Here is a 25,313-nt window from a genome sequence, read left to right as displayed (position 1 = left end):
CACTACGATGGAGTGCATTTTTGACCATATAAGGTAAAAATTTACCCTTTAGCACTCCTCCACGTTGCTCATTTACAAAATTTCATAAAAAATTTCGATCAAAAATCAAGGACCTTTACGGTGGAGTGCACTTTTTACCATATAAGGAAATATTTAAACATTTTGCACTCCTCCACATTGCTCCTGAAAAAAATTTCCAATTTCATCAAGGGTTTTGGTCACATTTTGGTCGATTTTCTGAGCGATGAAAAAATTTTCCGAAGCAGATTTGTGAGATTGTTGATATCGATCAAAAGTTTCGAATCTTTTAGAAGCCGTAGGCGTTACGCAAAAAACAAGATAGATTTAGACCAACAAAAAAAAATTGAAAAAAACTGGTTCAGTGTGAAATGTTTTCTTATTAATTTGCACCAATATCAAAGAAAAGAGAGAAAGGACACGGCTAAACCCAATTCCAGGCGAGATTAATATTTACACGAAAAATTTGAAAAATTTGAGAGACTTTGGAAATATTGTGAGCAAGTAAAACATTTTTCAAGAAAATTAACTTGGAAAGAAATATTGTAAAATAATCACAATTCTGTCAAGATAGAATATTCATGAGATAATCTTATTTTACTCAATCTGATAATTTAGCTAAAAAAATTTCCTTCTCGCTTCAAACACACCCTTTTTATAAAAAACAATTTTATGAGAATGTAAATAAGGCCCAAAGTCGCCAAAAAATAAGAACAATTTAAGAAAATAAACCTGGGATCGCTGAAGTTCGATAAATTTACAGTAACGTAAAACGTTTCAATTTTGAATAAGAAAAATTTGAAGCTCGAAATACCAAAAAAATAGGAAAAGCCTACTGTGTCTCGTTAGCAAATCCAAAAATAGTTTTTCCAGGTAATGATTAATATCCTTCTCATTTACATTCCGGATACGAAAGAATTTCAGACAGTATTTTGCACAAATTTCGCTATATTTCGGACGCAAAAAAATTTCCAGTTAATTTGGGCAGCATTTTTCAAATTTCACTAAGTGGTGCGGACAGCAAGAAATTTAACACCAAGTCTTGGGCACTGTATTATTTACACTTCACCAATTTTCGAACAGGATCGAATTTCGGACAGGATCGAATTTCGGACATTTTTTCAACCACTGACGGATGTTGATAATGAAACTTTTGCTGAAAAATAACAAAGAAGATATAAATTCTGAAATTTAATTTAATTTGTTTGGGCGGTTAAAAGTTCAACATTTCTGGTGTTAAAAAGTTTTTCCGACCTTCAAAAATTTTGTTTGTAAAATAGACTGGGTCCAAGATAAATAATAAGTTACTGGTTCTTATAAAAAAAGTGCAGTTGGCTTTAAAACTGGATACACTTTCATTATTGGGCTTTTACAGAAAAAAAATTGAATATGGGGGGGGGGGATTGGAGGATATAAAATTTTTTAGAATTGCGAATTTTGACTCCCCAGGACAGCAGGTCTGATCCCCTGGAGAAGCATCAGTTGACCCCTTGGACATTCAAAATAACCCTCAAACCGAGCAAAATAACCCTCAAACCGAGCAAAATTACCCCCAAACAGATCAATTTTACCCCTGGACAGGGTAAATTTTAAAGATTTTTCACTACCATTATCCTCCACCCCCTGTGTACGGACATTGTCTGGAAGAGCCCATTGAGAGAAGCGCAATCCAGTCAATTAGTTAGAGGTCAGTGTTAAAGATGGAGTGAGTATGAAATTATTTACCATCTCTGAAAGATCGATGAAGGTGTGTTAGTAGTGAGTGATTGACCCACATTGATTTTTTCAAAGTAAAGGTCCGTGTAGAATTTCCAGAATTAGTTGTTTTTGCTCTGAAACAAAAGAGTTAGTTTTTTGTTATTGTTTTTTAAGTCGTTAGAATTATGACATTTTTGAAGGGTAATTTTTCAAGTTCTCTCAATTAACAGGGAAAAAGATTCCTTTTAATTTTTTCCTTCGACTCAAATGGTGAACCCCCGTCTTTAAATACGAAGCTCAGCCAGAAGTGTTAGTAAATCACCCTTATTGCTGGTATGAATCAGGGGGTCAAGATTAATGTTATGACTGAATTCCCTTGGGAATACTTTGCCGAATAAAGCTCCACACGTATTTAGTGAATTTTCAATTTGATTTTAGTGTCTAATGTTAAAATATCAATATCATATAAGGCCAAAACACTCTTTCTTTCTGGATCGAGAGAATATATTTAAGATAGATAAAAAAATTCACCCCATTAAGAATTAGTGAATAAGGCTGAACCTGTGTGGAAACACGTGGGAGAGGCCAGTATTTTTCAGTGAAAAATAAAAATTAAAAGGAAAAATTACAGAAGAAAAAGTCAAAATCAAATGTTTGGCGAGCTACAACTGGTGGATATCAACAACAATCAATCCTGTCTGCCTTGGCTTGTTTGTATGTAAAGTCTGAAGACCACCTCAACAAGACACTTCAACATCAGGCTGCACTCATCCCACAGTGCAGCCATTCAGCTAAGTGACTAATACTATTTACAAATGTGACAAGATTCTTCATTGTAATACAATAAAGGAAGTACATTTCTCAATTACTTTTGCTTTTATACTCTCCTGCACTCCATTGATCATGGATCAAAGTGATAATTCCCCTGAGGGTGATCAGTCCCAAAAATGTACCAAAGAATTGGAAACTGAGGATCTAATAGCAGAACTTTGCTTTTATGCCTCCTTGGATTCTGTAAAATTCTGTTTGCGGAAGTATCAATATGGCAAAAGTGTACTAGATATTGAAAATGACATGTACAAAGAAAAACTTGACACCTTGAAAGAAACTGCAAACTTCTTGAAAGTGCCAAAATATAATGAAAAAACCAAAAGATCATTGTCTCATCTGATCATCTGCAAGATACAAAACCTCTTACCGGACAATTGCTCCATCTGCAACAGAAGATATAAAATTGGTCTTATGGAGCTCCCGATCCTTGAATGTGCCGTTTGTGGTCAAGGTGTACACAAACCATGTTGGTTAAATCTTGCTACGATTCCCACAAACAACACCAATATTGATGAGGACACCGACGCTGAATTCTTCAAAAGCTTGTATAACCCTCTAAATCTACCTGGCATGTTCTACATTTGTCATGCTTGTCAACCTAACACAATCCCAAGTGACAGTGACGGTGATAATAAAAAGAAAAAGAAAAAAGTCACTAAAGATGCTGCACCATCTATCCCAAGTCAAGACAGACCAACAGAATTATTAGAGACAGACACTGAAGATGTTGTCCTGCTGTCAACTCAAGATGCTAAGGATAAAGAGATTAATACAAGAGAAACAAAAAACCAGAATCAACAAGATGATTTTGGAAGCTGTAATAGAACTTGTCGTTTCTACAAGAATGGCAATTGCAAGTATGGATTCAAAGGAAAAGAATGCAAATTTGCGCACCCAAAAATGTGCTGAAAATTTACTCAACATGGCACAAATAAACAAAGAGGATGCAATCTTGGAAAAAAATGTAAAGATTTCCATCCCAAAATGTGCTTCGACTCAATACGAAAGGGAGAATGTTTCGCAACATCCTGCCGTTTTGTTCATGTGAAGGGAACCAGAAGAGAACCCATTATGGTTAAAAACACAGTAACTCACAACAACAGAAAGCTATTGGCAGAAAAAGATGATGAGATCAAATCCTCTGAACCAGATCATTTTTAGAGATTGTCCGTCTGATGAAGGAAGAAATCATGGAGACACTGGACAAAAAGATCACCTCGATCGAGAATCATCTTCATCACCTTCAGCAGACGCAAACCTCTCAAATACTCCAGTTTCCTATGCCAACTGTACCGATGATCAGGCAAATTCCTCACCAAGCAAACTTCAATCCAATTCAGTTCCAATAATCAACAACTTTGCTTTTTTTAATGTACAAGGACTGTGCCCGCAAACTGTACCAAGCAAAGTTCCTTTTATCGAAAATAACATATGTCATAAAATTTTACTGTTTGTTGGCCTATCAGAAACATGGTTCAACAACCATAGAGATGCAGAACTAAAAGTAGAAGGTTATACTTTGTTCAAATGTGATTCATCACGCAAGAAAAAATCAAGAGGGAGAGCAACTGGAGGAGTCTGCTTCTACATAAGAGATGATATAGCTGCTTAATGTGAAATAATCTACTCCCATAAATCACCAAGTGTACAACTCCTTTGTGTTTACTCAAAGACTGAAAACTTGGCTATGCTTGTAATATATAGACAGCCTGACGACAAGAGTAATGGAAATCCATCAACAGCTAAAGACCTTCTTACACCGCTCAAAGGTGCGAAACAAGCCCTTTCCGCCTTGGAACCTGTCCCAAACATAATTTTTGGTGGCGATTTCAATCTTCCAAAGTCAACATGGCCTGATGGACTACCCAAAACTGGATGCTCTATGGAAGAAAGATCAATGCTGAATGATTTAAATCGATTTTGCAACGAGTTGTTCATGTCCCAATATGTCAATCAACCCACACACAAAGATGGGAACACCCTAGACCTTGTCTTCACAAATAATGAAGATCTTATACATGACTACTCAATTTTACCAGTGTTACAAAGCACTTCACATCACAGTATTGTTATGGTATCAACTAGGCTCAAAGTTCAAAATTTTGCTAGTAATGATGATAAACCAGAACCACGTTCCAAATTCAACGCTTTGAATTTCTTCTCAGATGAAATTGATTGGAATAAGTTAAAGGAAGATTTGAATCAAATTGACTGGGATGTAAAACTTAACAGTGATGATCCACAATAAATTCTTGAAAGTATCAATCAAATATGTTTGGACGTATGCAGAGGACGAATACCAATCAGAACAACCAAAGATACCAGGAAGAAATCAAAAGTTGAAAGATATCGCCGCTCTCTTACGAAAAGAAGAAGAAAAATTACAAAGCAATTTTTAAAATGCACGTCCCAATCAAAGAAGACTAAAATAACAAAGGAACTTTTGACAATTGAAAAGGACTTACAAAAATCATTTAGGGATTCCAAGTGTTATGTTGAAAATATAGCAATCAATTCCATAAAGAAAAACTCAAAATATTTCTTTGCTTATGCGAGAAAGAAAGCAAAGATAAAAACGAAAATTGGCCCTCTGCTGAACACAAATGGTGAATTGACGCAACGAAGCAAAGAAATGGCTGAAATTCTGTCAAGACAATATGTTTCCGTCTTCAGTGCACCAAAACCATTTGATATACAGAGTGAAAATGATGAAGTCAACGTAGATATCATTTCAGATCTACAAGTTACAGAAGATGATTTAATAAAAGCAATCAACGATCTGTCCCAAACTGCAGCACCAGGTCCCGATGGTTTCCCTGAAATCTTTCTCAAACAATGCAAAGAAGAACTTTCCATTCCTCTTTGTATCCTCTGGAGACAAAGTTTGGACAAAGGGATTGTCCCAGACGAACTTAAAAGATGCACAATCACACCAATCTACAAAGGAGGTAGCAGATCACTGGCATCAAATTATAGACCAGTAGCCCTAACATCCCATGTCATCAAGATATTTGAAAAAGTACTCAGAGCACATATTGTAAAGCACATGGATGAAAATAATCTGTTCAATCCCAATCAACATGGATTCAGAAGCGGGCGTTCATGTTTGAGTCAGCTTTTGGAACAATATGACCTGATACTAAATATATTGGACGAAGATGCTAATGCGGATGTTGTGTACCTAGATTTTTCAAAGGCTTTTGACAATGTAGACCATTCAATTGTCCTACGAAAAATAAAGAAACTAGGAATAGATGGAAAATTATTACAGTGGCTAAAGTCCTTCCTAACAGAGAGAAAACAATCAGTGCTAGTGAATGGTGTCACTTCTGAATCAAAACAGGTCATTTCAGGAGTCCCTCAAGGTAGTGTTTTGGGACCTTTGATTTTCCTCATATTGATTGGGGATATTGACAAGGAAGTGGTACACAGCTTTCTCAAATCCTTCGCTGATGACACTCGCGCCACAAAGGAAGTCAAAACTCTAGAAGATGCTGTCCTACTTCAAAAAGATCTTGATAGAATATATAAATGGACGGATGACAACAATATGAAGCTGAATGATATAAAATTTGAACTCTTGCGCTATGGAAAGAACCATGAGATCAAGACTCAAACAAGCTATACATCACCGTCTGGTGTTGAGATTGAAAACAAAGATGTTGTGAAAGACCTTGGAATCCTGATGGACAGTAATTGCACATTTCAGAAGCAAATTACTGCAGTAATCGAAAAGGCTAAAAACTTTACATCTTGGATCCTGAGAACTTTTTCTTCACGATCTTTAAATTGTATGATCGTACTATATAAATCATTGGTGATACCAATATTAGAATATTGCTCCGTTCTGTGGAGCCCAAATGCAGTTGGTCTCATTCAGAGACTTGAAGATATTCAAAAGTCCTTCTTACGAAAGATAAATGGCACCCCAAACAATTATTGGGAGTGTCTAAAACAGACAAAAATTTACTCACTTCAAAGGCGAAGAGAACGCTACAGAATAATGTATGTCTGGAAGGTGATGGAAAAGATTGTACCTGCTGTAAATGGTATCAAAACCACTGAAAACCCCCGGCTGGGCCGGATGTGTACACTGTCAATTCCAAAGAACCAAACATCAAAATTTAGAGACAGCACACTTGCAGTGCAAGGTGCAAAACTTTTTAATGCTATGCCGAAGAGCATCAGAAACCTCAAAAACATTTCTATCGATAAATTCAAAAGAGCCCTGGACACACACCTTAAGTCTATCCCAGATGAACCCCAGATCCATGGATATACTGGGTGCAGGAGAGCTAATTCTAATTCAATAATTGACATGAAAAATATCTGCTGAGATTCTTTTTCTCTCGACAGATTGATCACACAGAGGCGTGGTTCACCAAGAACCTTACCTGAAGCAGGATGCTCAAACAACTACACAAGTAACAAGTAAGTATATAAACAAGAAGCTTGATATGATTAATTTTGGATTGAAAGAGGAGAAATCCTTATCCTAAACAAGCTTAACTTTGAAAACGTACGCTAGTCAGCTTTAAATTAATTATATTTTTGCAATGATTTTGTACACGGTACTTACTAAAGAAATATCGTCATCATCCAAAAAGCAAAAGAGAATTCCGAAAAATATAAAATTGTAAGATAATATTAACAAGACTCATCCAAGTGAAAAACTTTTGTCGAGTAAAAATTTTAGTCACTTTTCCCGTAATAAGTACCGTCCACATAGTGACGGACGGCCCCGCTTAATGGACGGCCCCAAAGGTTGTTTACGATCATTCTCATTTTCCGCTCAAAGATTTTGTTTGTACATAAGTGTTCCCGTTTCATATCAGACACACATTTCATATCAGGACAGTGTCTGCCTATTGTTTTATTATGCTGATATCAACAAAAAATTTTTTTATTTTCCATTTTCTGACCAATCTTGCTCTACATCCATGTCAATCCAATGTGAAAAAGCTTGTAAATTAAAATTGATGAGTAAGCAAACGATATCACTCTTATTTAAAAACCAAATCTTTTAGGGCTGGGACCACTTGAAACATTTTTCATTAAATAGAAACATTTAAAAAACTGAAGCACGCAAAAAGTTTAAAGTGGCCCCAGAACTCTTAACGTGGCTCAACAAAAAAAGTTTCATGTCTCAATTCAACCTCAACCATCACCTCATTTTGTTCGACGACTCACCTTTCTTAATAGATCTCATCCAAATGGGCGACGTATCTTTTCGGTACACGGAAGAGCCGGACATGGAGCTTTTGTTGTGTTTTGATTGTACATTGAAGAAGGTTCGCCATGATTTGATGACTCGATCATTCAAAAAAACGTGAAAGAGTAAGATCACAAAACCTGAAAATAAACGAGACAAACTATAACATACACAGTCATTCCAAGAGGAGAAGGGGGTACGTTTTAAGGGTAATTTTTGAGTGAACACCACCGGTAGACAACTAGCATCACTGAGACCCATGGACCATAGATGCGGTTCAATCGTGTTTGACCTTTTAACGGGTAGGCCATAAAACGCTTTCTGAAAACGATCGAGCTTACCCTTTTTCGAACAAAATCGCTTCTTGCGTGACACAAAGCTAGTCTTATAGAATCAAGAATAAGGTCAACATTTAACCGTTTTCAAGCAATAAAAAGTGAAGTCGTTTGCGCTGCGTTTAGAATGACAGATTGAATCTTTCTTTGTTTTCGAGCGGCATATTTTTCGAAGTCTGGCGATGGATTGTATTTTCAATCTAGCGTTTGTGTGAAAAGCACGCGGCCCACGCGTTTTGGATGGGAGATGAGTGGCTTAATTTCCCGCCCAAGAGTTTTGGGCCTTCGAAGTCAATGGATTCAATCCGTCAACCAAAAATGTCGCAGGTCTTGAGGCTTGCATTGGGATAGCGAGCACCTCACTAAAAACCGGGATTTTTTATTTCGTTTCATTGCGTAGAAAAAACGCGGGTGATGTCTAGTATAGGCTAGCATTGGGAAGGTTTAAGATTCAACCCTAGCCTTCGAGTTTAATTCATTGGTATGAACTCAGTCTAAGTAAACTAAAAAACACCGGATTGAAACTAAAATCTATCGCTAGATTTCAAAAAATGTAGTCCTCCAAAACAAAGGAACCGCTAGATACAATCCGTCGTCATGATTGCGACGCGTTCTATGCACATTTTTGGAATTAAGTGGCTTCAATTTCTCTTGCCTGAGAAGGGTTAAAGTTTCACCTCTAGCCCTTCGGGCTTAAAACTCGATGACAATAAACCCTACCTTGTAAAGAGTTGATGATGGCAAACAACCACTGAAAAACATAACTTGCTCCACCAATGGAAAGGTAGGCAAAAACCCACGTTAAACCAAGGAGAACAGAGCATGAAATGGTCACACGCACTCGACGCCTTAAACGTTTGGGTTTCGGTATTTTCTTGAATGAAGAACGAGTTGTGATGTGACCTTGGACTTTTCGTAGCACTGGTATGAAGAGTATCATGTTGATTGCGAGTATGATGGATACAGGGAGGAGGAGGGTGTATTTGAATGCGAGACCACTTATCATGCAACTAAAACAAAGGGGAGGAGAGAAAGAAAATGATAGAGGGAAGTGACACACGAATTAAAATAAATTTTGAGAAATGCTTTAAGAAAAATTGTGTAAAATGATTAGGACAAGGCAATGACAAAAAATAGTAAAGGCAGAGATATTTTGCGTGGATAGCCTAGTGATCTAGGTCTTTTAATTAGACAGCTTTTGACTATTTTCAAGAATTCCAGCCGGGGGCCAGCTGGCTCTAGTATCTATGAACTGAACGGAACATTGGAAGGAGCGGGGATTCAAAGCGTGAACACCTGGTTTTAGGCGCTGACGGTTTTGACCACTTGGCCATCGCTCCTTGAAGTGGGGAATAAAGACGGAAGAATTGGTAAAGTGTTTTATGTTTCATTGCTAGCTGGTTAAGCATCAAACAATTTGATATCACTGCAAAAAAAATGAGCACTTACTGTACACGCTTGTCCACGGGTGGAATGGAGAAATATCCCGAAAATCTTGTCGTCAAGGCGATCAGTAACGGTACACCTACAAAAAGTTGAAAGGTTTTAATATAAAATGGGCTTATGGTTTTTGCTAAAGGAGCTTGTGCTTTTATCTACCTTAGTAACAATGAAATTGAAGGTTCTCTAATCAAAAAAGGTTTGACAGATTTTTGTACCCAGAAATTGTATTGTTAATGTTTTCTACGGAAAAACCCCGGTTTTAGCCAGTAGTGGCAAATTTAAACTAGACAAAAGTTGTATAAAATTTGCCACTACTGGCAAAAACCGGGGTCTTTCCATAGAAAACATTACGTCATGAACATCATGAATTGGATCAGTTGGAATTCGAATGTTTTGAAATTGAAACGTTCGAAAATCTGACGTAAAAGGGAAAACAGTATGGTGGAGTAGTCAATTTAAAAACTGGAGACAATTCCACAGGAAGATCAGTTTAGCATATCTAGTGTGGAAAGAAAAACGATTTCTGTGGGTAGATGTCATATCGGTTGATGACTGTTCTTTGAAAAAGAGAACAAGGCGTTTATATCATTGAGTTTAAAGCCCGTAGTGCTAGACTTTAACCCTTCTCAGGCAAGAGAAATTGAAGCTACTTATTTCCCATCCAAAACGCGCATAGAACGCGCCGTAAACATTAATAAATGAACACCTGGTTTTAGGCGCTGACGGTTTTGACCACTTGGCCATCGCTCCTTGAAGTGGGGAATAAAGACGGAAGAATTGGTAAAGTGTTTTATGTTTCATTGCTAGCTGGTTAAGCATCAAACAATTTGATATCACTGCAAAAAAAATGAGCACTTACTGTACACGCTTGTCCACGGGTGGAATGGAGAAATATCCCGAAAATCTTGTCGTCAAGGCGATCAGTAACGGTACACCTACAAAAAGTTGAAAGGTTTTAATATAAAATGGGCTTATGGTTTTTGCTAAAGGAGCTTGTGCTTTTATCTACCTTAGTAACAATGAAATTGAAGGTTCTCTAATCAAAAAAGGTTTGACAGATTTTTGTACCCAGAAATTGTATTGTTAATGTTTTCTACGGAAAAACCCCGGTTTTAGCCAGTAGTGGCAAATTTAAACTAGACAAAAGTTGTATAAAATTTGCCACTACTGGCAAAAACCGGGGTCTTTCCATAGAAAACATTACGTCATGAACATCATGAATTGGATCAGTTGGAATTCGAATGTTTTGAAATTGAAACGTTCGAAAATCTGACGTAAAAGGGAAAACAGTATGGTGGAGTAGTCAATTTAAAAACTGGAGACAATTCCACAGGAAGATCAGTTTAGCATATCTAGTGTGGAAAGAAAAACGATTTCTGTGGGTAGATGTCATATCGGTTGATGACTGTTCTTTGAAAAAGAGAACAAGGCGTTTATATCATTGAGTTTAAAGCCCGTAGTGCTAGACTTTAACCCTTCTCAGGCAAGAGAAATTGAAGCTACTTATTTCCCATCCAAAACGCGCATAGAACGCGCCGTAAACATTAATAAATCAATAATCAATAAATGGTTTCATTTCCCATCCAGGAGTCTCGCCTCTAGCCCTTCAGGCTTGAAACTCAATGGTTTATACCCTCAAAACTTCATTCTTTATAAACAAATAACATACGAAAAATTTCGACCTACCCCATCCAACGACGAAAGATGTCCGGTAGAAGATTTTCCCTTCACCGCGATTCTTGAATGTTCGGACGGCCTTTCGATACAAACTAAGGGCCTCGATACACATCCAACAAAAAGTTGTCAATACGAACATGTGAAGAAGAACACCTGAAAAACACAAAAGTATTATGATCATGTGTGGAGAGACCAATGTCCACACCGCTGTTTTAGACCATATTCAGACGTTACGGTTCCGTTCCGAAACGGTTCCGAAACAAGTGTGAACGTCAAAATTCGAAACGTCAAAAAAGAAGACGTTACAAAGCAAAACAGATCGAAACGGTTTCGCTCCACTATTTCCATCGGAACGGAACTGATCCGTTTTCTTGCTCCGAAACCTTTCGAAACCAATATGAACACACTCGATCCGTAACGAAAGTCATATCGGAGCGAAACGGAACGGTAACGTGTGAACATGGTCTTAGTCTTATATAACCTGAAGTCAGATTGTGATTGTTTTCTGGTCACCACGCTGAAGCTCTAAAGGGATGTATGTAAAACAAAAGATCTGACGAATAAGCTATCTCGACTTCGTAAGGACACACAGGCAAGAAAGACAAATTTTATTACCAAATCAAAAGTTTATCAACATTTTCGGCCTTTTTCACTGTGAACTTTCTTTAGAATAATTCCTTCACGAATTGGAATTTCCACCGTCAAACAAAACAAATCAACTCCTCATTGACTAAAGGTCATCCCTTAGAAGAATTCTACCGAGAACTTTTTAGGCAGTGCAAGTTTGTTTTTATAAGAACATCCTAAATTTTGAAGCCTCCGGATGTTCTAAACTTTTTGAGTTTAAAGGTTGTTAAAATTTTCCATTTTTTGAGTATTTTTGTACGATTTTCTAAGATAAAATTTTGTGTTTCAGAGTCCACAAAGCCTTAAAATATCCTTAACCTGTTCTTAATATTTTGACCGCCGAAGCCACCTGTTCTTATATAGTTTGTTCTTATAAAAAAAACGTGTATACTAACCGATAACAGGGCAGGCGTCTTCTGATGATTTGAATTGAATACCAGCCAAGAAAGAGACCAGTAGACACAGCATGGACAGTGAGAGATTAATTAAAATCTTGTTGGCTGTTTTCGTTCGAAGCTCTCTATCGAAAACGAAATGTTGACATTTTAAGACATTATGAAAGTTTGCACTAAACGAGTAAGGCAAGTAATGGCGGGTGAAAGCAAGTTCGATATTTGACGTACGGCATTATGTCGACTTTGCTTATACGGTGTTTTTCCCGTACAGAGCAAAGTAGACAACGACATGTCGCCTTTGGTGACGACCCGCATGGGCAGCCCCGCAACCGTAGCCGTAGAATATATCTCCGATATAAATGTTATCCATTTCACAGCCGCAATGAATCATGGGTAATCAGGACTGATTGCATTCTGGTAACGACTTCTGATTGGCTAGACGCAAAAATCTTCTAATTTTTCAAACTTTGAACCAATAGTAAATTGTCATTAGCGCGCAGTGGTCCTGATTACCCATCACGCTTTGCGACTGTGAAATGGCATATTTTCTCCCTGTAGGGTAGACGAGAGCTTGGTAATGAAATAAATTTTAATCGTCCACTTTCAGATGGCGGATTAATTTGCTGCACCTGACGTTCCTTGGGAAATACAACAAAGATGGCGGATTATTTTGCTGCACCTTGGGAAATACAGAGTAGCTCTATCTATTGTTTTATATAAGCTATCAGTTGTAATAGAGGAAGGTGACCCCTACTAAGAACATCCAACACATTCAGCTTCTTGCAGTACAAATGTACCACCAGAGAAAGTGTGCTGTTACTTTAATGGGATAAAATTTCGCGGATTTGGGTGTCATCCGCGAAAATCCACGAAATTAAGTCCCGATGGAAATTTGAAAGGGCCTCATCCACGAAATATTTCTAAACAAAACTCAAAATATGTCAAACAAATACCATTTGAATGTTTACTGGCATTAAAGAGGCGCAAATAGTGTGTATTTCAACTACCAACATGCATGATTTGACAGAATCAATAAAAGTCACAAAATCGTGAAAATATTGCCACCCAATAGTGTCACCCGCGAAATTAAGTCCCCGCGAAAGTCTATCCCATTAAAGTATTCCGAAGGCATAGGAACAGTGACATTTATATACTGAACCAAGCTATATTCATCATCTTTGATAAAAGTTTAAAAAAGTGATACCCTAAGGATAGCACTATAAAATTTCCTGTTTAATTTCTTTTCGCCCATATTAAGTAGTGATATCATTAAGGTACTCTCTCAAAAAAAAACTCAGATCAAAAATTTTGCTTGGCTTGGATGGAGAAACTTTGTCCAGGGTGGGTCCAGGGTATAATAAAGGCCAGTGCAGGCTGGTCCAGGGTTTATAATAAAGGTCACAAAAGCGTGAATATGTGTGAATTAAAAAAAAACTTACTTTAAGAAACTGAGCGCTACAAGCGTAATCAACAGCGAGCCAATAGAAACGTAACATCCGATTTGACTGACCAATGACAACGCAAATGAGTCAACCATCTTGAATGATTCTTCATAGATATTTAACAGAACGCCGAATGACGTCATATGATCACATTGGCAAGTGACGTAACGAGAATTGTTTAAAATGAAAGTGCGAGAAATGTTGCAGCCCTCAGTTGACCAGCGGTTAAATGCAGGATTCTCTGTGAAAAAATTGAAACCAAAAAAGATCAACGTTTGATTCGCAGAACTTTTCATAAGCACACCATGATTACTAAGCTTCTCTAAATTGGACTCTTCCAGAAAATGTCTGTACACAGGGGGGTGGGGAATATAGTGTCCGGGGGTAGTGAAAAATCTACAAAATTTGTCTAGTCCCAGTTTGTCCGAGGGTAAAGTTGCTCTGTTTGAGGGTAATTTTAATTGTCCATGGGGTCAACTAATGCATGTCCGGGGGGTTAGACCTGCTGTCCGGGGGGGGGGGTGGATTCAAAATGTCCGGGGGGTAAATTTCCAAAAAAGGTTATATCCTCCTCCCCCATATTCAATTTTTTTCTGGAAAAGCCCAATATCTCATCACAAGCACCAGTAAAATGGATACGATATGTAAGGTTGTTGTATGTTTAGGAACGTTCTCACAGAGTTAAACATTAACCTTTAGATACAAAGGATTGTTCGCGACGTTAACGAACGCACCCGAACATTCCTGAGTATTCCCGAACATTCTGAAACGTTCCTGAGCGTTCTAGAACGTTTGAAAATGATCGAGAACGTTTTAGAATGTTCGTATATACGTTTAGGAACGCCTCAAAAACGTTCCATATATAAATTCACATAATCTAATAATCTCTGAAGTCTCTGCTTTTTAATTTAATTCATATTTTAGCCCATTTATCTTTATAATATAGTAGTAGGTCCAGGTAGGTCCACATCAATGCTGTGGCAATGACTGAATTTTGGACCTTCTAGCGAAAGTTTTGATAAGAGCTTGGAGGGTTTGATTACTTTAAAGAAAGTATTTTACCTTCCCGGGATAGGGCCCGGTCCGATGATATCGGATGATCAGTTTCTCTCTTCTCTTTCTCGTAGAAATTAACCGACTTGACCACAGTCGAAGATGATGATTAGCGAAAGTCAAGATAAGAACTTTGAGAAAAGTATTTTACCTTCAATTTTCCAGAAAGCACATACTCCGTTCTCATTTGCCTTCGAAACTTTGGTTGTATATTTGACAGGTTGCTTCAAGCCTTTAATGGTCTTATTGTGAACGCTCACTGCTAACACGTGTCCATCCAGTGTTGAGGAAACCATTTTGTTTTGTTTGTTGTTGTTGTTGTCATGGTAACTAGTGTTGGATACGAAGAGGGAGCCATCTTTAAAGATGTACGAATAGAGAAAGTTTGCTGACTCGTTGAATGATTTGAAAAGTTCTTTCGGTATCTCAATTCCTTCTTCTAAAGTATCGTTCCGCGACGATTCAGCTCGCTCAACAAACTCCACACTTATGACGTCATTCGTTTCAACGATTCGCGATATTAAATCGTGCGTGTAGTTTTGAGGTATCGCTTTTAATCCGAACCCGAAATTCGTGCCATTAAAAGAAATAGAATCTGCCTGGTTGCTGAGGGGTGAAGCAATCAGAGCGTCCGCTAGTAGATCGAGCGTTGTGAGCATTTCGGATGAGCTTTGAGAGGAGGTAATGTTTACCTTGCTAGTTAAGTCATCTACCACCGTCAAAATCAAATCAAAAGCCTACAAAAAGAAAAAAGAATACTAAGGTCATTATTGTAAGCACTTTAAGGTAGAGAAATGTTCATTATTAGCCAGTTTATGTGTCGGAGGATATCGACGCTATACAAAGTCGTTAGTTAAAGTACCGCTCTATATCGCCTTTGCCCATCATTTTGGTGTTTTTACCGTCGTCGAACAAAGTGGACGCCGTCAACTGTGCTTTGTACCGTCTACTTTGATTCATCTCGAATACATAAACTGAATTGTCTTTTTAATAATCTTTTTTGTAATGTATTGTCCAAGGTAAAGTAGTGCATCTTTAAGCATGGTTACGATACCATAGGAAAGTGAATCCTGGGTAGGACCTGCTCCGTATCGGTAGGACGATCACTCCTGTTTTATTGTTGAAGCAACTTCGTCCCTTGGGTCCCACCTAAACCTTGAAGTATATTTCGAGTCTCAGGAAGTTCAAAGGTCCTCTTTCTTGATATCTCTCCATGAGAGAAGGGTTTTGTTAGACCCAGACACTGGCGAAGGTTCATATCACAGAGATCATATTCTTTTACACTCTAGATTTTCCGTGGAAGTGTGTCCAATTTTGAAGTCAACTAGTCCGCCATGTTGTTTTCTATTGTACCTTAGATTTTCGAACGTTCGAATTTCAAAACATTCGAATCGCACTATTGACGACAAGAATTGAAAACAAGATGACGGACTAGTCAGCTCTAAATCAGGACTCACTTCATATACGGCTAGCCCGATCCAGTCAAGTAGTTAGATATCAGTGCTTAATACGCTTACCTCTTCAGTTTCGGCGACCGACAAACTTTTCTTGAGGAGCTTTGTTGCATTAGACACCACCATATCTTGGTAAGAGGTGTTGGTGGTGATGGATTGAAATGATTTGAGAATCTCCTCGACGTTCGTTTTCGTTATATTGACCTAAGGAGATGAAAATGAAATTCACTTCGTAAAACAAATGGTTTGACCAAATCTAATGAGCTGTTCCAATGAATATACACCTTTTCGGCCGTAACCACCATTTGACGCGCGGGCATATTTTTGTCCGCTTTATCCCACTAAAACAGACCCAGTCCTTTTTTCGTACCTATAGACAATAGAAAAATGTGTCAAAAAGGATTGCATAGAGTTTAGTGGGATAAAACAGACACGAAAATGGCCGCGCGGTAATTGGCGTATTCATACAGTGATTTGACCAAATCTTCATAGAAAATCAAAGATTGGAGTTGACCTCAAATGACATCATATTGAAATTTACTTTCATAAACAGTGCTTTGACCAAACTTTAATATAAAGTTAAAGATTGGAGTCAAACCCTGAGTCCTCCTCCTAGGTCAATAGCAATGCTTCCACTTTGATGAAAAAGTTCGAAAATAGAAAGTATAGAAGTGTTTGTGAATCGAGCTATGTGTTATCGTTTGTAAGGATCCCAGGGGACTGTACTACCCTTGCCGATCGACGGAGATGCTCCGCTGAGGTCCGAAAAATGGACCCTATACACATTGGGACTCATGCTTAGAAAAACTTGGCCAGAATTTGCGAAAAAGGGACTCTAAATTGCACTAAAATTCCTGAAATTTTTCAAAATATTCTACTTTTTTCCCAAAATTTCTAAAAAAGGTACCCTACGACAAGGGACTGATTTTTCTATTTTGGTGTTTTTGTAATCTCTGAGCAGATTTTGATTAGGCAATTACTTTTTTATTTTCTGGTTTACGGAATCGCCAACGTTTTTTTTGCAAAAATAAAATAAAAATAAAATAAAAATAAAATTGGATTTTACAAATATTTTATTTATTTATGCTCTTCCGACCTTGTACTGAACAGCCATAAAAAGGAAACTTTATAAAAAATTACATTTTATAAAAGCAAGAAGGGCAAGCAAAAGGGTCAGTGTCCAGGTCTTTAATAACTTAAACACCATTTCCCTACTAAAAACGTTCTTCAATGTATGTAAGTTTTCTCAAAACATATTTTTTTGATTTTCTCCAACATTAAAGTTTGAAAAGAGCAATTTTATTTTTATTTTTTTCCATCCTCCGGTCCAAAAGATCATCTTTGAATGTCCGTAAACCAGAAAAAGTAATTGCCTTACTCCACGCTGGCACGTATGCACTCTAAAGGCCATGGCTTCGTAAGAGAATCTGCCCAGGTTGGTGCATCGCTTTGATCTTTTTTTTTCTTTTTCATCCAGATTTGGGATGAATATCTAATGAGCTTATGGGCACAGTGATTGGTTAAAGCAAAACAATAGCACCAAATCACAAACATAAACCATTAAAACCCAGTCAATTTCACTTTCACAAAATCTAGACTAAGATTGGGCTCTTCCAGAAAAAATTCGTACATGGGGGGTGGAGGATATTTTGTCCGGGGGTAGCAAAAAATCATCAAAATTTGCCTTGTCCGGGGGGTAAATTTGCTCTGTCCGGGGGTAATTTGAGGTGTCCGGGGGGTAAAACCTATTGTCCGGGGGGCCAAAAGTCACCCTGTTCGGGGGGTAAATCACTAAAAATTGTTATATCCTCCACCCCCCATGTACAATTTTTTTCTGGAAGAGCCCATTAAAAGAGGCTCATGTTGGCTTTGGGATGAATAATTCAGACGAAAGAAACCTTTTCAACATCTGCCATAAGTTCTTTATAACTTCTACAACCGCCCAAGTCGATATCCGCCCAATAAACATGCCATTCATACATCTTGTTTGAAGGCTTGTCCAAAATACAAGATCGAGCACGCGTTGTTGTGTTCCGTTGATCACGCGAACCGAATTTACACGAGTACCGGATGCTTTGTCCGGCCCTGGATTGCGGAAATGTATAAATTCCGTACTTTTCATTGTTAATGACTTCCGCAGGACAAGGAGCTGAAAAAGATAAATTAAAAAGGTCTGACTAAACGCATTTATTTTTATTCTTAATTTTATAGCCGCTCTGAAGATAGTAGAGGGCGTTTTAGGGTCAAAAATTTATGAAAATTTTAGCTTGAGAAAACAAACAGACAACTTATCTTTCTACTAAGATGAGTTTTCCAGGAAACGATTTCATTTCAGACCACTAGCAGCCTGTACTAGACTAGCATGGATAGATTATCTTTCTAGCACTTCTCCGTTTGTTATCACATTAAATTTTCAAAGTCATTCAGGATGGTTCAAAAGAAGTGATGTAAATAAATGGGCCATTCCATTTTATATCTATACATGGGGGTGGACAAACATTTCTAGAGGGTAAACCGAGAAAAATTTCCAGGGGATGTTTTTTTCATTTTTCCAAGGGGGTAAAGAGTTATTCTAAAATTTCCACGGGGGTAAAAGACTGATTTGAGTTCGTCCACCCTCATTGTAAGGTATGAATTTTCCCAAGGATATTTTTGCAAATTTTGTCTTTTTTCAGGGGGTATCCACACATTTTCAAGAATTTCTCTTTTACTTGAAATGTTCGTCTACCCTCTGTATGGTTTTTTAATGGAACAGCCAAACGTATCTTAGAACATGAACAACATTATAGACAGTTTACTGAGAGTGTTAAAATATCTCACAGCGGTCTTTTGCAGGGCTCAGACTACTAGTGATCGACACGGCTTTATTAACGGGTGGAAATAAAAATGATAAGACGAAATACATACGATTTTAAGAAAAAGTAGGCAAGAATCAATTTAGTACTGCTGTCAGTTTCCATGAAACTGAAAGTACAAAATTGATTAAAGGAAACTAAAAGTACTGAATTGATTCTTGTCTATTTTTTCTTAAAATCGTATGATTTCGCCCTGGTTGTGTTTTTACATGCAATCATTGAGCTCTCTTGGTGAATTGATTTATTTATTTACATACTAGTAAGACAAAATACATAATTACCGTGTCTACAATTGCCGTTAATATGAAAATCGGACCATACTGATCGCCCGTACTGATTCATAACACACGTTCGTGAAAGAACGAAACTTTCGCCAACACTTCCGTAAGTACAATCTTGTTTCACGGTCGTCCCAACTGGTGATTGAGGAAAAATGTAAGTGCCGAGCGAGCCAGCCTCAAGACGACTAAGTAAACAAGGTTCTACAAAGAGAATCGAATTGATTGTTCTTAAATAAAGCAGCAAAAAGTGATCTCGTAGTACGTGGTAGTTTTCAATTTTCAGTTTGTGCTTAGACGGACTGTTAAAACAGTTATTTTTTTTCAAGTATCGGACAGATATTAAAAATGTAAAAAAAGACTTACCCATTGAAAAACAGGGCGAGTTAGCTTGCGATTCGTTGTACCGTTGAAATCCAACATTGCAATCACAAAAAGTTCGATTGGTGTTCGATCGCGAATTGTTGGGGCATCGTTGACAAGCCTCATCTCCGATCAACGGTTTGTACGAATTGGCATCACAGGCTAAAAGTAAAAAAAAACAACGAGGTTGGACATGGTTCACCAGTGACCCCTTTACCGTCGCGCGCCACTAGCTATTTTCACCGCATATTTGTCTGAAGGAAACGTGGTCTTGCATTTACATTCAGACCGGAAAGTTTCGGGTTTGAGCCGGACGTAATGCGAGAACACCTCTCGCCCCCAAATGACGAAAGAACGAGCACTTAGGGCAATAACAATATAATATAACATGTTTTTGGTGACATGCCCCGAAAAATTTATTACAGCGGCAGCTAAAAAATTATTTCCACGGTGAGCCACTATTATAGGGCCGGTTGCTGTAAGTTCAGAGCCTAATTATAAATCGTTAAATAAATGGCCGCCAAATTGGTCTAAATTGATACAAATCGTCCGGGAAAAAGCTTGTCCCGGACGCACTGAACGGGAGGGAATGTTTTAATTGAGGTCATAGAGAGAGGTCTATACCTACCACTGCAATTATTATTGCCAACAAGTTTAAAACCTCTCTCACAAACACACCCTTCTTTATTATCAACCGGTTCGCCAATTGAAAGACAAGTCCGTTTCAATACGGAATCCTTCGTCAACGGAACAGCATTTGCGACACAACGGCCTTTCGATTCCGTATTAACAGCCATGTTGGGATAATTTACTAAATAACGCGTCGATGATTTACAGTAAAGAAAATATAATTGAGCAGTCTGCACAACACCGACAAAATTCACGGCGGAAAATTCAATTTGTGCTTCAGAGGTAGTGTTAAATAACGTTATATTTCGTTTACGTGATACGGTCCCCGTAGTCCCGGGCTTTATGGTTTCTTTGAATTCATCCGTAGCGTCATTTACGACAAAACGTAAGTATTCCCGGCACAGTTGCGCACTCCCGTAAGGTGAACATTTACGGAAATCAACTTTTAATTGCAAAACAAGTTCCGACGGCCTTGGAATTTCTTCAGGAAAACCAACCGGGTTACTTCGTAATTTACAGCAAAATTTTTTGAGATCAGTCTCATCAAAAATCCAGCCTCTGTTCTCAAATCTCCAGCCTCCTTTCCGCAGTGTTCCACATTCTATATCAGAGCGACAGTCCACTGTAAAATCGTTAGTTGAGTTTCTGCTATCCGTGAGATTAAGGAGATAATAACGCTTTGATGCGCATGGCATTAGGGAGATAATTTGCATGACAGCGATAAAAATATTATGTGTTTTCATTTTTTTTTAATTCTTTTTGTTTTTCTGAACTCTAGAAGTAATGAATTCTCCAAGACCAGCTAAGCAAAAATACGGCTTTTGTTTTGGTATTTTGTGCCAGTTGGGTTCGGTTAAAATCACAGATAACACTTCTTAACACAATAGATAGGTTAACTGCCCATATATTTCCCAGTAATGAAATCGACTAGTCCAGTTTTTTATTACGTCAGATTTCCAAACGTTTTTGGAATGGAGTCCGGCCTTCAATTTTAAAACATTCGAATCAAGCTGTTAACAACCAGAAATGAAAAAAACAAATGGCGGACGTCAAATCAAAAGCTGGACACACTCTCGTTATTCTAGAAATCAAGATCGAATCAAAGTCGCAAAGTTGAATTCATGATATGCACCATTGTAATGTCTTCTAACATTACATCACGGACCCAATAGCTGATTGGTGACGTAAAATCAGTCAATATGTCACTTTTAACCAATCAGCTGTGGGTCCGTGGAAGACATTGCAGTGATGCATATCATGAATAAGTTAATTGCGGAGAAAAAACGCGAATGATGTCTAGTATAGGCTAGCGATACAACTTCAAATATACCAAATAATAATAGCAATCAAAAAAAACTCTTTGATCACTTCACAAGACTACTTCTATTGGACATCCCACTTTTGTTTACACAAAGTCGAGTGGATTAAGTAATTCATCTCATCAATTAGTAATAACAATACATTGGTATGTGAGTGAAAGTAGAGATTTTATCACAATGTTTCCCTGACTAATACCCTGCCTGGAAGTGCTTGGGATTCGAACACAGTCCATTGCGGTGAAAGTCTGTGATTGAAACCTTCGCACTACCAATCGATAGTGATAGAATGTATACTGAAGGCCGGTCTCCACTTTCGCGCGAAATGGGCGACAGTTTTTTTCCCAACCTTTTCTTGCCTAAAAAAAAGGTTACGTCATAAAAATGTTTCGCGCAAACAAAAAAAAAGTTGAAAGAAGTTCAACTTTTTTCAACCGTTACGTCAATTTTGACCAATGGAATTGCGTCATTTTTCAACCGACCAATGACCTTACAAAAACGTTAAAAAGTTTTCGCTCATTTCGAGCGAAAGTGGAGACCGACCTTTACAAAATCGTTAAAAAGTTTTCGCTCATTTCACGCGAAAGTGGAGACCAGCCTTTACAAAAACGTTAAAAAGTTCTCGCTCATTTCGCGCGAAAGTGGAGACCGGCCTTTACAAATACGCTTAAAAATGTTCGTTCATTTCGCGCGAAAGTGGAGACCGGCCTAGAGTTTATCGTTCTTCATCTAATACATTTGTTGTTTTTCTGTGACGGAGCTGTTGATTTGTCTAGATCAATTCAGTTCTCAACTGAGGATAACGGTAACTCAGTATCGTAAAAAGTATCGTTTACGAAGCAACAGTCACCAGCGATTTACTAAACTTCGGAGAGAGGAAATACATTGGACTTTGTGAAAGTACGTTTAAAAAAAGATTCACCAGCCACAAGTCAAACTTCAACCTAGAAAGATACCGCAACAACACAGCTTTATCCGCTGAAGTATGGCGTATCAAAGACCTAAACGGCGAACCAACCGTATCCTGGCGAACCATTCGCAAATCCAAAGCATTTACTCCAGATACCAAACGATGCAATTTGTGTCTTGCCGAGAAATTCGAGATCGCGAACTATCCTGGCAAGAACTTACTGAATAAGAGATCAGAAATTATTGCCAAATGTAGACACAGACGAAAATTTCAGCTTGATATCTTTGAACCACCTGATGACGTTCAAATGTGACGTCATAAATATTTTTTGAAGACAACATATTGTATTTTATTTTCTAACGTTATCTCATTTCACTGAAGATTGGTGCCTGTGCACCATGAAACTCTGAGTTTGAAACAAAAATATTGTGTCAACTCTTTATTATATTATGATAACGGTAACTCAACACTTTTACTGTCCTTGATTTTGCGGGTTGGAGCTTCGGGCTGTTCCATACTATTTGTGTCACTACGTTTTCTTCAAAAGGGGTGCATACATAAACTCGCTAATATTTATTTCTATTTCCGATTATAAAAAAATTTTCATGGACTATACCCCTCCGCCAAAAAACCTGTCTGAATCAGTGATGCTGATTAAAACAATTATCTCAATTAACCCACCGGGAACAGAACAATTCGAATGACCGAACAATCCTTTATCCTGGTTGTACGGAAACTTTTCTGGGAAATCCCTCAAGCTTTAAAAAGAAAAACAAAGGTGTGAAATTATTAAATAGTACCTTCTTTTTCGGGTTCCCTGGCAACCAACAAAATTGAACACTCAAACAAAATGATAGAAAACAACTTAAACAACATTTAAGAATCAGTGGAGCTTCAACTCGACTCGACAAGATCGGATTCACAGTTCGGAAAACACGCAAAGAACGCAGAAGGATGTATTTAACACTTTGTTGAGATATCTGTCACTCCTGATCAGCAAATAAACTAAAAATATGTTTACAAGACACAGTAATAGAACACAAACTTGCCAATGTCTATTTATTTACTAATAAACCGATACAATATAATCATTACTAAACAAATACATAGAGGACAACATTTCCTTAAAATGGTAAAGAATGGCGAATACGCGTGAGAGGAGCGTTAAAACAACTGAAGCCTGCTCCTACAGACAGATTTCAACCACTGACTTTATACTGAGAGGGTTTATCTAAAGAATGCATTATCTAAAAATAGACAAAAAGAACGACAAATTTCATAAAGAACGACAAATGTCGCCATCCACACCTACGTATTCATTCCTCTTTGTTTATCACGGGAATTAACTACATATGGTTTAAAGAACGACAAATTACGCATGCGTGTTACAATGCAGGATTCTGTAAAGGAACAGACTGACTGTATATCCCTGACAAAGCTTTATCCGCGATCAATGATCGGAGTTTTTTTGAAAGTGGTGCCCGCAAAGAAGAAGTCATTGTGATGCTAAAAATTAACGTTTAGCGGCGCTACATCGTCAAAAGTATTCCGGAAAAAATAGATCTAGCGCTCTCGATGAATTTACCCCGAAAAAAAAAACACGATCAAAGATTTTGCGAGTGATTAAGAAAGTTATATAAAGGTCAGTAATTTCAAAAAGTAGGTTAAGGAAATTACAAACTTTTATAGATTTGTATTTCAGCTCCAAAGTATTATATCTACTAGGTCTGGCTAGCCAGGGTGCAGTATGCAGTGCTGATGATTCCCAATAAAGACAAAATTATATGCAGCTCTGCCACCAACTGACTGTATAGTTGAACAAAATAATAAATCTACACTTCCTTTTTGACCACTCAAAAGTTTCAATTTTCAACTGTACACGTTGTTTTATAAAATCAAACTATATAAGAACATAATAAACATAATAAAATAAGTACATGTTAATAACGTTTTTAGGCTTAAAACTCAAAAGGTTAGAACTTCCAAAGGCTTCAAAAATTATAAATCACTACCCTTTAAACCGCATGTTAACTCCTCATGGCAGATTTATTTATAAATGCCGTCAACCTTTATTATAAAATTTCTATCGAGCTTCCAAAACGAAATCCTACTTTCGTCTGTATACCTTATTCATACAAACATTCCAACAAAATAAACAAAATAACAAATAAAATTGGTTTTATAGCGCACAATGTAAACAAAAGGGAGATACAGATTACATTACTACATACCTATAAATGACAAACACACAAATAAACTGTCAACATTTTGAAACCAAATAAAATAGTCATAGGAAACAAAACGTATCAAGCTATGAAAGAAATAATCCAGCAGTGAAATGGTTTGCTTCAACCTTTACAAGTAGCATAAATGGGTTTTTTTAACTTTCGTCCCTTGAGACTATTCTATACATAGCATTTATATGTAAGCATATGCGCAGAATTGAATGGGACCTTGGGACTGCTTCAAAAGCAGATTTTGCCAAACTGAAAAAGTAAGAAAAATTTACTATGGATAAGAGCATTGGAGGGGCCAAAGTCATTTTAGCCTGGAGACCCTTAGACTGGCAAAAACTGGGTTTGAAGCCCTAAGGGACCAAATGATGAGAAAATTAAATGAAAAAGCCATACATACTACTTGCTAGGGTCAACCAATACCGTTACCGGATTAAAATTTCGGTGCTCAAAATCCAAGAAGATTTTTTCAACAAGACTTTCATAGGCAAGCGGTAACTTTCATTTTCTCTAAAAAACTTAGTCATTATAAAAAACCCCGG

The 25,313-nt window shown here is 37.5% G+C and overlaps 1 protein-coding gene across 2 annotated transcripts in view; it reads right to left on the bottom strand.

The window, feature by feature from the left end:
* Positions 1 to 509: 509 nt before the first annotated feature.
* LOC136817528 (adhesion G-protein coupled receptor G6-like) overlaps positions 510 to 25,313 on the bottom strand; it is a 41,020-nt gene continuing 16,216 nt past the window's right edge. The window contains exons 1-13 of one of the 2 annotated variants that reach the window (XM_067073855.1): positions 20,310 to 21,087; positions 19,685 to 19,843; positions 19,322 to 19,522; positions 18,084 to 18,334; positions 16,249 to 16,389; positions 14,883 to 15,468; positions 13,676 to 13,919; positions 12,237 to 12,361; positions 11,224 to 11,367; positions 9,544 to 9,619; positions 8,815 to 9,104; positions 7,738 to 7,899; positions 510 to 1,174 (exon numbers count right to left, since the gene is read on the bottom strand). In XM_067073855.1, the coding sequence (XP_066929956.1) occupies positions 1,140 to 1,174; positions 7,738 to 7,899; positions 8,815 to 9,104; positions 9,544 to 9,619; positions 11,224 to 11,367; positions 12,237 to 12,361; positions 13,676 to 13,919; positions 14,883 to 15,468; positions 16,249 to 16,389; positions 18,084 to 18,334; positions 19,322 to 19,522; positions 19,685 to 19,843; positions 20,310 to 21,054 (3,159 nt within the window). In that variant the 5' untranslated portion in view covers positions 21,055 to 21,087 and the 3' untranslated portion in view covers positions 510 to 1,139. Of the gene's footprint in view, positions 1,175 to 7,737; positions 7,900 to 8,814; positions 9,105 to 9,543; positions 9,620 to 11,223; positions 11,368 to 12,236; positions 12,362 to 13,675; positions 13,920 to 14,882; positions 15,469 to 16,248; positions 16,390 to 18,083; positions 18,335 to 19,321; positions 19,523 to 19,684; positions 19,844 to 20,309; positions 21,088 to 25,313 lie in introns of those variants that run through there. The other variant, XM_067073854.1, reaches the window with a different exon arrangement.

The sequence above is a fragment of the Clytia hemisphaerica genome, unplaced genomic scaffold (genome assembly GCF_902728285.1).
Source record: "Clytia hemisphaerica strain Z4C2 unplaced genomic scaffold, Clytia hemisphaerica genome assembly, whole genome shotgun sequence".
NCBI lineage: Eukaryota > Metazoa > Cnidaria > Hydrozoa > Leptothecata > Clytiidae > Clytia > Clytia hemisphaerica.
The sequence above is the reverse complement of the archived record's forward strand: the minus strand, read 5'-3'. Positions and strand labels throughout refer to the sequence as shown.